Genomic DNA, 16,315 nt, shown 5'->3' with positions numbered 1-16,315 from the left:
CAGATAAAATTTCAAAAGCTGATGCTACCTTAAAATGTTCACAACACTGCTGCATGTATCCTGCAACCTACATTATGCTCATGTACACCAGAAAGCAAAAGTTCATGGTTCATAGAGATTTCTACCAATAGTGATTCACCGTGGTGCTTCAGAAGCCTAAACATCTACGTAGGAGAGTATGTCAACTGCATACTTGGTCTTGTGTAGTCGGTGTTCTGTAGTGAAAAGAAATTACTTTCACTGGAGTCTGCTGATTTTAACTTCAGCACTTCTTCCCTTTCACAACATGTCCCTCCTTGCTGATACATGAAGTAGCAGCAACAGCATATTAACTTACAGAAATGATTCAGAAGAAAATGTCCTAAATGTTCCCAAAGAGGACAGTCTCTTGTTGCATCCCATAAAAAATATTAAAAATGGCAAAAGTCCTGAGATTTTAGGATAAAAATATTTCAAATGTTTTCTCTACTGACTGCATGAATCAATTATTTTGTATCTGAAATACATTTGAAATTATATGAAATGGTTTCCCTTCATAACGTCGCAGCCCAGTTCATCTACTCTAAAAATGGTGAGACGAAAATGTCATAACTGCAGAAGCACTAAGTCCTGGAACATCCACTTGACCACCATGGTGAACTTTGCCCTTTCTCCACTGTAGTGCGATCTTGGAGTTGGTAAATTTAAGTGGGGGGGGGGGGGGGGGGATTGTAATTTATTCCGGTTGTGTTTTTTTCATTGGTGGCCAAGTAGCTACTTTCCCGGAGAGGAAAGACTACGTTACAGGACTTCGTGCTTCTGCAGTTATGACATTTTCATCTTGCTGTTTTCAGAGTTGAAGAAATTGGCTGTGACGTTATGAACGTAAACCAATATGAAACAACAACTCCAATTCTAGAAAAGTGAGCTTTTACTTTGGCAGCAATGGGAAGTCTATTCCTTTGCACTGGTTGCAGGTATGGTTTGTTCTGCTGAATTACACCTAAAATGTCCCACACTGGGCATAACCCCCATCTCTTATGTATCAAGGTTGTCAGTAATTAAACATTTTTTGTACATGTACTTTCTGATTTTGTACTTACACTTGCATAGCCACACTCCACTTTACAGATCTTTTCAATGGACTCTACAGCATCTCTACCCAGTTCTAAAAGGATAGGGTCCCCAGTTGCTCGATACAAGTACATTGCACTTTCTATCAGTTCTGTAAAGGAAAAAAAAAAACAAGTTTATAGTGTATATACATTATACTGCAAAAAAGAAAGTGTAAAAACATTTTTGTAAAGAAACTGGATCGACTTAACACAGAACAAAATAAATGCACCCTAGGTATGCATCTGATGCACATTTACCATGCCATATTCCCTTTATGTTACTTGTAACCATGGCTAGTTCTGCCTAACTGCACAGCAGACAGATTTATGCCCTCCATAGCAAACGCACGCACGCACACACACACACACACACACACACACACACACACACACACACACACACACACACACACGAGGGCCACTGGTTGGAGAAAGACAGAAGTACACAAGGATGCTTTTTTGTGTATGTGTGTGTGTGTGGGGGGGGCAACAAATATATGGCATTCAGCAGCACCTCCAGCAGATAGCATAACTCCACTAACAAGCTAGTAGACATCTGCTGGCCATCACTGCATTTTCTGCTTATGTGCTTCAACAGAGGAAATAATACACTGGAATAGTCTGCAAAAAGTGATGTTTCTTTAGAAAATTTACTAGTCCCAGCATAATGTCTTGGTGGAACTGGCAACACTGTCATTGGCCAGTGGCTGACAACCTCAATCAGATGGAAACAAACTGTAATGCCTGGGTCAAACTCCAGTTTGTGAGGCAATCTAAGTCTGTGTAATACTGACAATAATGCAAAATGGAAAACAGAGAAAAACGGGTTAAGCAGGCACTTCATGCTGAAGCAAAAAACTACAATCCCTTGAATCTTGTTTCACTCATAACTGCAGTAATGATCTACATCACGTCTTCTCCCATTTTCTTTATAGTTACTCTTCTGAGACCAGGAAGCAATGACTTATGATGCTAAAGCCTAGCACTGTGCTGTACTCCTTACAAATGTACACTAAGCATCAGGAAACCAAAGATTTGTGTACCAACAGGTTGGAGTCTGAGTGAGCCATTTAGATGTACAGCACTAACCCAAAAGTTACAAGCAAATAGCCTTGGATGGTCAAAAAATGCACAGACGCTTGTTATCTGTATACAGCTCAAGTGACAAAAATGGGAAAGAACCTGGGTCAGCATTCTAAATACCATCTGTCTACAGCTCTGGTGATACACATCTGGGCGTGAGCCTATGTCAGTACTAGAATGAAGCAGGGGGAGGACAGACATAAATGCCATCGATTTGCAGATCTAGTGACACACATCTGGGTCTGAGCCTGTATCAACTGTAGAACCAGACGGGGAAGGACAGAAATACATGCCATTTGTCTGCAGCTCTGGTGACACACATCTGGGAATGTGCCTGGGTTAGCAGCAGAACCAATCAGGGGGAGGACAAATATGCATGCCATTGCTCTGCAGCTCTGGTGACACACATCTGAGAATGAATCTGGGTCAATAGTAGAACAAAGCAGATGGATAGACATTATTTCCTTTTTTTGTTAGTTCTCTTCTGTACTATGATGGAGGTGGGTCTTCTGACCACTAGGGGTCAGTCCCTACAAGCAGTGTGTTCTACTCCTGTAGTTGGACAGGGAAGGGGAAGAACAAGAATGAGGATATGGCTGATGTTTTGCCATCTTAAGCCACATTGTCCTGGCCCTGGAAGAGTATGAAACAAGAAAATGAATGACAACAGCAGCCAGCACATTTAACCTCTCTGATTTGTAGCAGCTACAAGGTACTAGGCCATGGTTGCAGCATCTGGAGATCAGAGACATCAAGTAGGATTGCTTATAATGGTCATAAGGCACAAGCCCACACACCCACTGGATAATATTTATGGATGAGGAAGTGTAATTTCAGCCCTGGAAACCGGAAGTAAGGGCTTTCTCTGGGTCAGAATGCCAATAGCTTTGTCCAGGTCAGGATGCTAATGGTCATGTTCTGCATCTGAGGCACTTATGAGAGAAAGATGGGTAAAGTGAGAATCGCATAGCTATCTGGAACTCAGAATTCTGTACAGAAATTTTCACTGAGGGGATATTTTTATCACTAAGTTGCAGTGACTCATGGTTAAGAATAATAAATTGGGAGCAGAGAAGCAAAGCCCATTACAGCGAACAGTTGTTCAAAAGTTATTTAATTCTGAGCTTTGGAATGAATTCCTATGCTTCAGTGCTGTGGAATTTAAAACACTATACTGTATACACAGGTAAAGTAAATGTCTGCCAAAACAAAAAAAAAACAATCAATTTAAGGTTGAAGATAATATTCCTGTCCATGCTTTGATTCCAAGCAGTTCTCAGGATGGGGAGGAGACGCACCAAGCTACATCAACACCTAAGATGGGAACTCCAAACCCATTATCTAGAGCCAGCATATCAGGTTAGTTTTTTTTTTTTTAATTGCAAAATAATCAGTAGCTTGATGATAAGGCAATTGCAGTAACCTTAATACGATAATCTTTCTCAATCTTACTTGAACTAAGAGTGAAATGTAACTTTAAGTCAATGTAATGTAGTTAAAGGTAATGCAAAGCAGATCTTCACTACTTCACCAGTATGCATTATAAATTATGTCACCTTAATGCATCATTATTTTATTTATTTTGAATTTGTTTACCAGGGGTAGAGCAGTGATCCCACTGGACCTATTTCAATCTCACCCCCAGGATAAACACAATAGATACATATCATTAAATACAGACTTTCTGACAAAACACAATGTATACACGCATTATATACAGAGTGGATATCATTGAAATGCTGAGAGAAGAAAGGCTGGAAGAGGTTAAGGCACATGCCCAGTAAGGGAGCAGTTGCATTTTCTTTGATTCTTGTAATATATTTTCAGTTCTGATAGGAAAATGAGGTAAAAGCAGTGATCTTTAAGAAAAGAAAAGAAAGTTGAGAGGGATAAGTTGTTCCTTCTGAAAGAAGATGGTGGTCTAAGATTACATGATTTGAAGGGATACTTTAGCGATAAACAGTTAAGGCTCTTACACACAACACAAGTAAAAGGTTATAATTCAAAATGGAAAGGGATGATGAAAGGGCGGTGTTCAAGGAACAGAGAAAGAGTGGGATTTTAGATGCAGATCGTTAAGGAGAATAACAACCACCAGTGGAGTAGCTAAGCCATTTGCACCCCACGGCGAGACCCTCATTTGGCACCCCCCAAGCTGAAGAACAAAAAGGACAGATGATATGAAAAAAGCAAAAAAAAAAAAAAAACTCCTTCAGAAAATGCACAGTAATGCAAATCAGATTAGTCTAGCAACTGCATATGTTTATAACAGCATTGTAATATTTCAAACGTTGTCCCTGATATGACCCCTGCCCATCTTGGAAGGAAATCACTAAATGACAGAAATTTGGATTTCACACTGACTTCATCCATTAGAAAATACATAGTATTACAAAACATTATTCTAGCAACTTTCTATGTTTATAACAGCAACCAGTATTTCACATTTTGTGATTTCCCCCCACCTTGGAAGTCACTAAATGACATTTACATGTCAGACTTCATATCCTGGCTTCAGGGAATGCGTATTAGTGCAAAACAGATTTCAGCAACATTCTAGGTTTGTAAAAAACAACAACATTTTAAACTTTGTCCCTGACCACCACCCCACCTTCCCTCATCTCCAAGACCAATTTCAACTGGTTAATGAAATAATAACACAGACATTTGGGTTTCAGACTTCATATTTCAGGAACTGCATTGTAGTGTAAGCAAAACATATTATTATACCAACTTTCTAAGTTTATAATAACAGCAAGCGAAGTTTTATACTTTTTCTGTGTTATGATCCTCCAAACATGAACCTTCTTAATAATGACTAACATTTATATACGTTTTGACTTCATATCCTTCAGAAGATGCATACTGCAATTTGCACAACACAAGCCAGCAGCTTTCTCTTAAAAAAACATTACATAGCATAGCAATTAACTAATTACAGATATAATTACAACTATTCCTATTTTGTAGGAAAGCTCCTATTTTTGAAAGGTAAAGTCTGTGCAAATAAATAAATAAATAAATAAATTGCAAAATGTATACCTTCCTTTGCATGTCTCTATAATTGCTGTAGATGCTTAGTATGGTACATACCGAATGGGGTGTTGTACTCAATTATGGACTGGATAAGTGCCAAGTATAAGGGGGGGTTATAACTTCTTTTGCACTCAAGATGATGCCTTTACTAATCAATTGAGCCACATGGAAAGCTTTCCTTACAATGGTAGACATGTGGTGGTCGAAGTTAAGGTCGCGGTCAACCTGTGATCCCAGGTCCCTTACCACTTCAAGGGTACTTAGAGTACTGTTATTTATTTGACAGTGTGAAGGGACACTGTTTGTGCCAAAGGGAATGATGACGCATTTCTATGCATTCAGTTTGAGACCGTGACTAATACACCAGTCGTTAGTCTGTGTGAGACCATCCTGGAGTATACGGATTAATTTGGGAATTCAATGATTGTAGTCATCTGCAAACTTGGTCACCCACAACCCTTTAGTTTTGACCTGAACTTCTAAGAAGTGTATACCAAACAGTAGGGGGCCCAAGCACTGACCCCCTATGGCACCCCGCTGGTGACAGATCTGCTGGTTGATGTGGAATCACCCACTTTGATAATGTGTGTCTGGTTTGTGAGCCAGTTGGCAACCCATCTTACAATGAAGGGGTTTACATTCTGTTTGCAAAGTTTATCAGTAACGGCTGAATGTGAGATTGTGTCGAAAGCCTTTACCCAGTTAAGGTATGCTGTGTGCACAAATTTACCCTCATCAATGGCCTTGGTCACACTTTCCAAGAAATCCACCAGATTTAACAGGCAGGATCTGCCCTTCACAAAGCCGAATTGGGTAGGATCCAGGGTTTGGAGGTCACGTATGTCTATTTATGAGGACCATAATGATACCTTCCGTGGCCTTACAGATGAAGCTGGTCATGCTTATGGGTCTGTAATTTCCCTGGGTCTGTTTCTAGGCCACCTTTGTGGAGAGGAATAACTGTAGCTGTTCTCCATTCCGCAGGAAGAAAGCCTGTGGTTAGGCTATGACTGAAAAAGGTATTTAGTGGTGAGGCTAGTTCATGTTTTAGCCTGTTTAGAAGACAGCCTGGAATGTCATCTGATCCGACAGAGGCTGTGTTCTTTGCCTTGGACAGGGCTTTGAGGACCTGCTCTTCAGCTATGTAGGGTGGGGGAGGGAGTTTGGTGGAAGGTTTGTTGTAAGTTAGGAGGGGATAAGTTGAGTGAAAAGTTTGCCAAACCTATCCACCAGTAGGTCTGCTATCTCTATGGGGTCAGTGTGTGCGATATCATTGGCTACCAGTTCTGCACATGCTTCCTACCTTTTAGGTTACATACACAGCTGTAAACGGCCTTATGGTTATCCTTGGAAATACTTGCTAGGGTTTTCTCAAAGAGAAACCTAGAAAGAAGGAATTTCCTCCTACTGCCATATTTAACCACAATGAATGATTTTCAGAACCCATTTATCTGAAACAATCTGTTGCCAAAGAGAAATGGAGATTCAGACTTTATGAAAGAGAAAAGGGGCTAGGGTGAGGGGGGGGGGTCACAAAGAATCTTGACACTTGCTGGACTGCTCTAGGTTTTCGGATGTTTGAGACTCCTTTTTGGAAACCCCTTGTCATTTCTTCTAAAACATCTGCTTACTTGAATTCTGCTGAAGCTGTTTATTCTAATTTTTGCCAAAACTGGATGAGGAGAAACAAAATCCCTTGCAGAGTTTGGAAAAGGAGGGCTGAAAAATATTAGAGATTCCATGATCAGCTTGCCCTTTTCATCATATTTTTTGATCAGCTTTGCATCAGAAGGGCCAAACACAAAATCTCTATCCAAGGATGAATTTAAATTCCCATTTTTTATCCGCTGGAAGGTTCCGAGAATACAGCCAAACAAACCTCTTTTAAACAGTACGAATGGCCATAGTCCTGGAAAAAGTATTAACAGAGTCATACATACACTCTGCAAACAATGGGTAGTGAGTGACCTGTGCAACAGAAGAAACCTAAGGTATTTAAAGCACATTTTTCTTCACAAGAAAAAAACTATAGATAAAACATTCCTCATAGTTTAACAGTTTGTTAGAACAAACTTAAACATATGAGCCTGACAATTCAAAATTCTGAAAAATCAAAGTTGCAGAAATACACTTTCTCCTCATACCTATCAATAATTTTCCAGTTCTTATTAGAAAGAGTATGAATGTAATTAACTAGGTGCTTAGTTGCAGTGGAATCAACTAAGGCTATTGTTGCTGGGTTTGGTTTTGGTATATAATATTGTATAAAAAATGTAAAAGACTGAAGAACTTTATACATTCTACCTGCCTCTTTGGGACAGCTAGTGGACTATTAGGAAAATTGCAGGCAATAAGACACATCTTCTACAGCAGACAAGACAGGAGGAATGGGTGCAGGTTATGGAAAATCCTTCTGTAACAATTCTTAGTACTTTCTGAGGTACTGAAGAACCTCAGTGTTCTACTGAAAACACTGGGACATTCTAGCAATAGTTTCAGAAAAACAGAACACCCCACTGGGAGAATCAAAAAATTAACTCTGCTCGGAGTCTGAATCAAAAATCTGAGGACAAAACTCTGAATCCATCCCTGCATCTTCCACTACAGATTTAGGATCTTTAATCTCTTCAGGAAAAGAGGACTCCCTCCCTTTTTTTTTTTTTTTTTTTTTTTTTTTTTTTACCAGAAACTACTTTACAAGAAGGATCAATAGCCTGAATTAAACCCTGAGCCAGTCCCAGTAAACTTTTCCTATCTAAAGAAATTTGAGGAGAAGTAGATACATGCTTGGTTTTCTGTTTCTTTTTGACAGGAAAAATGTGGCCAACAGTGTTACTAATGGTAACATTTGCTTCCCCAGAGATAGGCACAGCATTTTAACACAACAGGGAAACCTTTCCCGTTTCCTCTGCCAGGATCAACAGAATGGCCCACTCAGAGGACTCCAACAGTTGCAGAGGGCATGGCTAATCCCCAGCTGTAGGTGCTACACTAGAGGTCTGTGGGGTAAAAGATGATTGGTTTGAGGTGCAACAAACAGGCACAGCAGAGTGACTTACCTGCGGCTGAGGCAAATTGCTAGCCTGCTATCATGGCAAAGGCTGTTTGCTTAACTTTTGCTTTTTGTGGTTGGAATGAGGACTGTCTAAGGGACTGGTAGTCGGTTCCATGGTCAGACTGAATATTGTGCCTCTTTCTGAGGGAAGACAAGCAGAAAATGCATGTAAAACTACCAGTCTGCAAAAATTACTTTTTTGCCAGAAAAAAAAAAACAGTAAAAAGCAATTTAAAACACTAGGGCAGCCACATAGCAGAAATATAAGCACAGTTTCTCCACAGAAAATATGTTTTCAGTTAGTTTACACTACTTTTAAACTGACAGAAAGAAATGAGTGCTCCATTTAAAAGAAACACTACAGTCTTGAGAAAGTCCATTAAATAACATTCCTAGCTTTAAAATAACTTTCCTGAAGACTAAAGTAATAAAACTAACAAAATTTAAGAAATGGAATTTTTTTTCCCCAAAGGGGACACATCTGTCCAGCAAAGAAAAGCACAAGCCAACCGTTGATACTCAAAAGCCTCAGAAGAGCACACTCTTCAAGGGCAGTAAAGCTCTGAAGAGCTTTGTGCCAAAACTTATCTTAGTCAGTTCAGCTCAAGCTGCCTAACAGTTTTGGTGTGTGGAAGGTGCTCTAAAGCTTTGGAAGCTGGCCAAATGTTATATCCTTGGATGGATATATCCCATATAGCCAAGGCCACTACAGCAGTGATCAATATGAAGAAAGTACAGTTGTGTAAAATTCTTACCATAACATATGTCCTTTTCATTATTCCAGTATTCATCACCTAATGGATCTCCTGCCAAGGACAGTCCTGCCTCCGGCCAGTATATCAAAACCTTTACATCCTTCTACTGTTGTACATCAGCCATATGCTCCCCACCCAAGTGTACAGCATAAAGGTGATATAAACATGCTGGATACTCAGAACTCGATTGCCCCAAGAGAACCAGAGCAACCCCAGCAGACAGGAAGCCATACACATCCAGGTGGAAAGGGAAGGAAGACAGAAAATAGGGCAAGGTGGTAAAGACTGCTTTGTCAGCAAAGTGTTCCCAAAAGAAGAAAGATAAATAAGTGGGAAGGAGGAGGGTCTGAATACTGCAACAGTGAAAAGAATATCTACTGTTATGGTAAGATTTTACACAGCCGTACTCTGTCCTTCCATATCACTGTTGCAGTATTCATAACCTATGGGAGAGTACAAAAGCTACTGTAAAGGATGGGAGGAGGAAGGAACAGAGGAATCCTCCACAATCCCATGAAGGATTGCCCTGGCTCTGGAAATGACATCCAACTGGTAACGTGTAGTAAAAGTGTGGACAGAGCACTAAGTAGCAGCTTCAAGGATGGATCTAGTATCTAAATCCAAAGTTCCAGAAGAGGCAACTGCCCTCATAGAATGAGCTTGAACTGCAGACAGGTGTTTACCATGAAAAGAATAACAAAAGGAAATGGCCTTAGAAATCCAGAAGATGGTTTGCTTAGAAACTGCCAAACCCAATGTCCTGGAATGAAAAAGAAACAAAAAGTTGTTCAGATTATATGGATATCCTTCATTTTATCTAAACAGTACAAGACCTACCTACATAGATCCAAGGTATGAAGAACCTTCTCACTAGCAGATTGTGGGGAAGGAAAAAAGGACAGAAGCCAGACATACTGATTAATAAGGTACTTACTGACCACCATACCTCTCAACTGTCCAGATTTTCAACTCATATTTTTGGTCTGTTCCTCAAAATTTTGTGGGGTTTTTTGGCAAATCATTGAGGACTGAAGTCAGAAAATAATGATACATATTTCTTTCAAACTTCATACCCTTCAGAAGATCCACGTTAGTGTAAAACCTGTTATTCTATTAATTTTCCAGGTTTGTAAGAGCAATATTTAAAAACTGTCCCTATATTATTTATATTTCGCTTTGTCCAGATTTCTTGCTGTAAGAGGTTGAGAGGTATGCTGACCACCTTGGGCATAAAAGAAGGATTAGTATGCACAAACAGCCTGTCCCTATGAAACAATCAGAAAGAGGGGAGATGCCATTACAGCCTGAAGTTCAGACACTCTCCTGGCTAAAGTAAGGGAAATAAAACAGCCTTCCAGGTACAATGTTGCAAATAACAATAAACAGGCTCAAAAAGAGCCTCAGGCAATTTTTCAAAGACAAAATTAAGGTCCTGGGCTGAAAGAATATGTTTTCTTGGAGGCCTGATATGAAGGACCCCTTTAAGGAACTATATGGCCTCAAAACAAGACGCCAATACTGGGTTTGAAGGCAGACCACCCGAGATTGCTGACAAGTGCTTTAACAGGAGAATATGCCAAGCCAGCATGTAAGAAAGGACCAAAGAGATCCCCACTGAGAAGGGCTCCTAGTGATGCTTGAGACACCAAACATAAAATATTTTCCATTTAGCCATACAGTATTTTCTGGTACTGAGTCTCCTGGCCTCCTGCAGTACTCTAAGCATGTCTTCAGAAAAGCAGTGTCTGAATGGAATCAGAATCCTATCACCTAAAGTGTCAACTGAACAGTGGACAAGTAGGGTTGAATGAGAGACCCCTTGTCTTGTGTAAGAAGATCCATCTGGTGAGGTAACTTGTGATGATTGTCCCTGGCCAGGTGAAAGAGAAGATGGACCCATCTGGGCCAAAAGGAAGTTACCAGCAAAATTCTTGAAGTCTCTTTTCTGATCTTGTGTAGTACCCTTAGAAGTACAGGAAGAGGAAAGTAAGCATATAGACACATCCCCTTTCAAGAAAAAGAAATGTCATCCACCTTCCATGTCACAGGACTTGGGACTCTGGAACAGAACTGAGGAAGCTTCCTGTTCAGAGAAGAGGCAAACAGATCCACTTGAGGAATACCCCACTGATTTACTATATCCAGAAACACTTCTCTGTGAAGCATTCATTTGTGAGGTTGTGTCCTGAACCTGCTTCAGGAGTATGCCACAAGGTTGTGTTCTGAAGGGATGTAAATCACCAGGACAGTTATCTGATGGTGGGCAGCCAAATCCCAGGCATGAAGGGCTAGTCTGCAAAGAAGATAAGACCTTTTTGCTCCCCCATTTGTTGATGTATGACATAACTGTGGTGTTGTCTGTAAATACCTCTAAACGGCCTGGAGACCAAAGAGAATGGAAGGCCTAAAGAGCAAGAATAAGCTCCTTCATTTCTTTTATGTTGATGTGTCTGACCTCTGATAAACAGGCCATAGACCCTGAACTCTCACATTGCTGGAAGAGGCTTCCACCTCAGATTCGAAGAGTCTGTGAACAGCTCTTGAGTAAGGGTGGGGCTCTAAAAAGGAAAGGCCAGATTGAGAGAGATCTGATGAATACACCAGGGAAACTTGAGTTTGAGATATGGAATTAAGGGGATTGGAAATTCCAGAGGATGACAATGCATGAGACAAGCTGCCTTCAGGTACCACTTAAGTTTCCTCATATGACTCGTATGAAACTTGTTAAAGGAAAGCATGGGGAAGTACAGTTGTGTTAAAATCTTACAATAACAGTAGATGCCCTTCTATTCACTGTTGCAGTATTCTATAGGGTCGCCTGTCAAGGATAGCCTCATGTCCAGCCAGTATACCAAAGCTCTTGTACATCACACGTATGCTCCCCGTTCAGGATGCAGGGCATAAAGGTGACATACAAAGTTACCCAGAACTGAACTGCCCCAGAAGAGAAGAGTTTCCAAAGGACAAAAGGTGGCTATGCACATCCAGATGGAAAAAATGTAGATGGGGAAAGGGGAACCCATGGCCAGGAAGGTACTCAAATCAAAGCCCAAAAGAATAAAGGAGATGCAGGGAGGGACAGAATACTGTAACAGCGAAGAGAAGGACATCCACCGTTATGATAAGATTTTACACAACTGTACTATGTCCTTCTACAATACTATTGCAGTATTCTTCACCTTAGGGAGAATACAAAAAATAAAGAAAAGGAGTGGGAGGTGGAATGATGGGAAGAATCCTCGACAAACCCATGCAGGTTGGCCCTAGCAAAACCTGCTCTGGCCCTAGAAACAATATCCAATTTATAATGCTTAGTAAAGGTATGCACTGAAGATCCAGTAGCAGTTTCAAGGATGGAACTGATGTCCAATCCTGTGAAGAAAGCACCAGGACAGGCAATATCCTGAGTGGAAAGAGCTCTAACAGAAGTAGACAGACACTTGCCATGAAGAGAATAACAAAAGGAAATGGCCTTAAATATGCAGGAAGAGATGATTTGCTTAGAAAAAGCAAAACCCAATGACATGGGATGAAAAGAAACAAAAAGCTGGTCAGACATACGGATGGCCTTAGTTTTATCAAAATAATACCCAAGCTGGCTGTGTAAATCCAAGGTATGCAGGACCCTCTCACTAGCAGACTGAGAAGAAAAAAAGGAAGGGAATTACCTGATTAAAGGACAGCTCATTAACAACCTTGGGTATAAAAGAAGGATTAATACAAAGGGACGCCTTGTCCCTGTGGAAAAAACAAAAAAGGAGGAATGGCCATGAGGTCCTGAAGCTCAGAAACCCTCCGAGCAGAAGTAAGAGCAAGCAATAAGACAGTCTTCCAAGGACAGTGTTGCAGAGAAGCTGAAACTGCAAAAGGAGCCTGGGTCCATTTTTCCAAAACAAATTTAAGGTCCTAAAGAGGAGGAATATGCTTCCTTGGTGGCCTAAGATGCTTTTAAGAAACGGTTTGACCTAAAAATGAGAAGCCAGAGGAGGATTCAAGGTCAAACAGGCAGAAATAGCTGACAAATGGGCCTTTACAGAAGAAAAGACCGAGCCAGACTTGAGCAGCTCGCACAAACAGGGCAGAACCAGAGGGCTCCACATATCAACATGGCACCAGAAAGAAAATCTTTTCCATTTGGACATACAAAACTTTCTGGTTGTGGATTTTCTTGCCTCCTGTAAAACCCTGAGCACACCCTCAAAAAAGACATACCTAAATGGGATCAAAACCCTATCACCCACTGTGCCAGTTGAAGAGTGGACAAATGAGGATGGATGAGTGACCCCTTGTTGTGTGTGAGAAGCAACCAGTGAGGTAACGTGGTGACTGTCCCTGACCAGATGCATTAAGAGGGGGATCCAGTGCTGTCTTGGCCAAAAGGGAGTCACTAGCAAGATTTTCAGGGAGTCCAGCTGAATCTTCTGTAGGAGTCTTGGAAGTAGAGGAAGAGGAGGGATGGAATACAGAAACATCCCCTTCCAAGGAAAAGAAATGGCATCCATCTTCCATGACAGTTGGTATGGCACTCTAGAACAGAAAGAGGGAGCTGCCTGTTCAGAGTGGAGGCAAAAAGATCTACCAAGGAATACCCTACTGATAGATTATGTCCAGAAACACATTTCTGAAGCATCCATTTGTAAGCCTGTGTTTTGGACCTGTTCAAAGACTCTGCCAATAGATTGTACTCTGAAGGAATAAACCCTGGCTGAAGAGTTAGCTGATAACCGATAGCCACATCCCAGGACTGAAGAGCCAGCTTGCAAAGAAGGTAAGACTTTGTACCACCCTGCTTGTTGCCTTACCACATAACTGTGGTGCTTTCTGTGTAAACCTTCAGGGCGCCTGGAGAGAACACGGGATAAAAAGTCTGATGGGCCATAATCAGAGCTCTCACCTCTTCAGTGTTGATGTGATTTGACTTCTGATGGGGGGCCAGAGATCTTGAACTTCCAGGTGTCCAAAGAAAACCTCCCAACCCCATGTCATAGGCATCCGTGAACAGTTCTTGAGAAGGAAGCAGAGGCTGAAAGGGCAAGCCTGGGTTGGGGGTAAGTTGCTGAATCCACCACTCGAATTCCTGCTTGAGACAAAGAAGGAGAGGCACTATGAAATCCAGAGGATGGCAATGATGAAGCCAAACTGACTTAGGGTACCACTGAAGCTTCCACATATGGAGTCTGGTAAGAGGGAGCATTGGAATAGAAGAGGCCATGAATCCTTGGGCTTGAAGAAATTCTCTGGCTGGAAAGGAGGGCAGAGGAAGAATAAACTGAAAGAAAACTGCCAAAGACAAAACCCTTTGGAGGTGAAAGAGAGGCCAGTATTGGCACTGTCTGAATCCTGCAGCTCAGATACACATGACAGAGAGGAAAGCAGGACAGACTTTTGGAAGTTGATAGTGAACTCCAGACTTTGAAGAGTTACGGTGAACTACAGAGCCTTTAACAGGCAACTGGAGAGAAGGTGCCTGAATCAACAGATTGCCTAAATAAGGAAAAATCTAAATGCCTTAGAGACTGCAAAAGACAATCACAGGAGATAGGCATTTTGTGAATACCCTTGGGGCAGTAGAGAGGGCAAAGCAGAGAACTTAAAAATGAGAAAGAGAGACAGAGAAATGTAAAAAAAACTTCTTGAAAAGAGGGTGAAAAGGAGTATGAAGGTAAGCATCCTTCAGATCCAAGGACACCAGAAAAGCCTGGGACATCAACAGAAGAAACAGGGTTTGAAGAGAAAGCATCCAAAAAGACAGAACCTTGAGAAAGGTGTTGAGCAAGGAGAGATCCATAATAAATCTCCGAATGCCCTCCTTTCGAGGGACCAGGAACATTCTAGAGTAAAATCCCTTTCACACTTGAGAAGGAGGGATAGGCTGAATAGTACTCTGGTGCACCCAGGACCCAAGAAACTCTAAAGTATGAGGAAGCTGCTCTAAAAGAGGTTGAGGGAACCCTAAAAAAGGAGGGAGAGACTTCTACACCATGACGTAACCTTGATGGATGATGGACAGAACCCAAGAATCTAAGGTGATGAGGTGCCAGTTTGGAAGATAGAGGGAGAACCGAAGGGACAAGGGAACCTGGCTGAGGGTTGGGGGGCAGAATGTCAAAGAGAAGCAGACCTGTCAGGAAAAGAAGTCTTCTGAGCCACAGGAGCCTGAGAAGACTTTGCAGGAGGAGCTCACCTACCATCCTTCCTGCCTTTACTGTCATACAAGGCTGCCTGCAAACAAAAGCAGACCTAGTAGGACAGTTCCTCTGGAACTTGGGGAAAGGGGACACAAAAATATGTTTAAAGTTCTGCAAACCTTTGCCTTTTTCTTGAACTGACAAACATAGCAGCAACAGCAGTCTCAAAGGAACATCCAGCAACTTGGCCTTAATGTCTTCAGGTAATGACTGCAGACGAAGCAAAGAGTAATGCCTCTGGTGGATGTATCAGCAGCATCATAGCTATATTTGATAGAATGGCAAACCACCCAAAAGGTAGCACCCACAATAGATAAAGCAGTAGACTCTCCTTCAGAATCCGGGAGAGCGGAAATAAGCCTGGGCAATCAAGGCCAGAGAATAACTGGTCATGTGGGTCTGGTAAGTGACAGCCCTAATGGCCAAAGTAGAAGGACTATAAACCTTTGTTCCAATCCTCTCCATTGCCCTATTATCCTTATCCAAAGGCAGAAGACTGGAAGAGAGCAAAATCTTAGAAGGCTTGCCAGAGGAGACTAACACCACAGCAGGGTCAGCAGAAGGACAATTAAATAAGAATGGAAAATCCTCAGGAACCTTATAGAATCTGTCAGGTTTCTTTAGAGCTGGGGGGGGGCTGGGAATCAGGAGACTCAGAGGCAGCTATAAAGGCGTTTAACAAAGCAGCCATCACAGGAGGTACTACAGAAGATTTAGCAGTGACCACTTGAAGCAACTCATAATACTGCAGAAGATTTAGTAGTGTCCACTTGAAGCAACTAATACCTGTTTTGGATACCAGACACTTGAGAAGAATTCCACTTAAAATATTCCATCAGTCTGGCTACTGTGTCTCCAAAAGACAACTCCTCCAAAGGAGACCCAGACCTGACTCCTTTTCATCAGGGCCATAAGCTAAAACAAAAGGCATCAGGGAAGAGTAACAAAAAGACCCTTCATCAGACTCCGAATCCTCATCTGAGGAATCAGGTTCCCTAAGCCTTTTGGAAGGAGCTGAAGTCCAAGGGGGTAGTAAGGAAAGAAACCCGTTGGGGAGGTTTCAGGGGCATTAAAGCATTAAACCGGACCAAGTAAACTCCTGCC

The 16,315-nt window shown here is 41.6% G+C and overlaps 1 protein-coding gene across 1 annotated transcript in view; it reads right to left on the bottom strand.

Moving 5' to 3' along the window:
• LOC122817035 (ER degradation-enhancing alpha-mannosidase-like protein 2) overlaps nt 1–16,315 on the bottom strand; it is a 516,571-nt gene that overhangs the window by 30,002 nt on the left and 470,254 nt on the right. The window contains exon 10 of the mRNA XM_044090167.1: nt 1,083–1,204. Within this exon, the coding sequence (XP_043946102.1) occupies nt 1,083–1,204 (122 nt within the window). The remainder of the gene's footprint in view (nt 1–1,082; nt 1,205–16,315) is intronic.

This window comes from Protopterus annectens, chromosome 12.part0, assembly GCF_019279795.1.
Source record: "Protopterus annectens isolate FY-2018-M chromosome 12.part0, PAN1.0, whole genome shotgun sequence".
Classification (NCBI taxonomy): domain Eukaryota; kingdom Metazoa; phylum Chordata; order Ceratodontiformes; family Protopteridae; genus Protopterus; species Protopterus annectens.
This window is presented reverse-complemented; position numbering and strand designations above follow the sequence as displayed.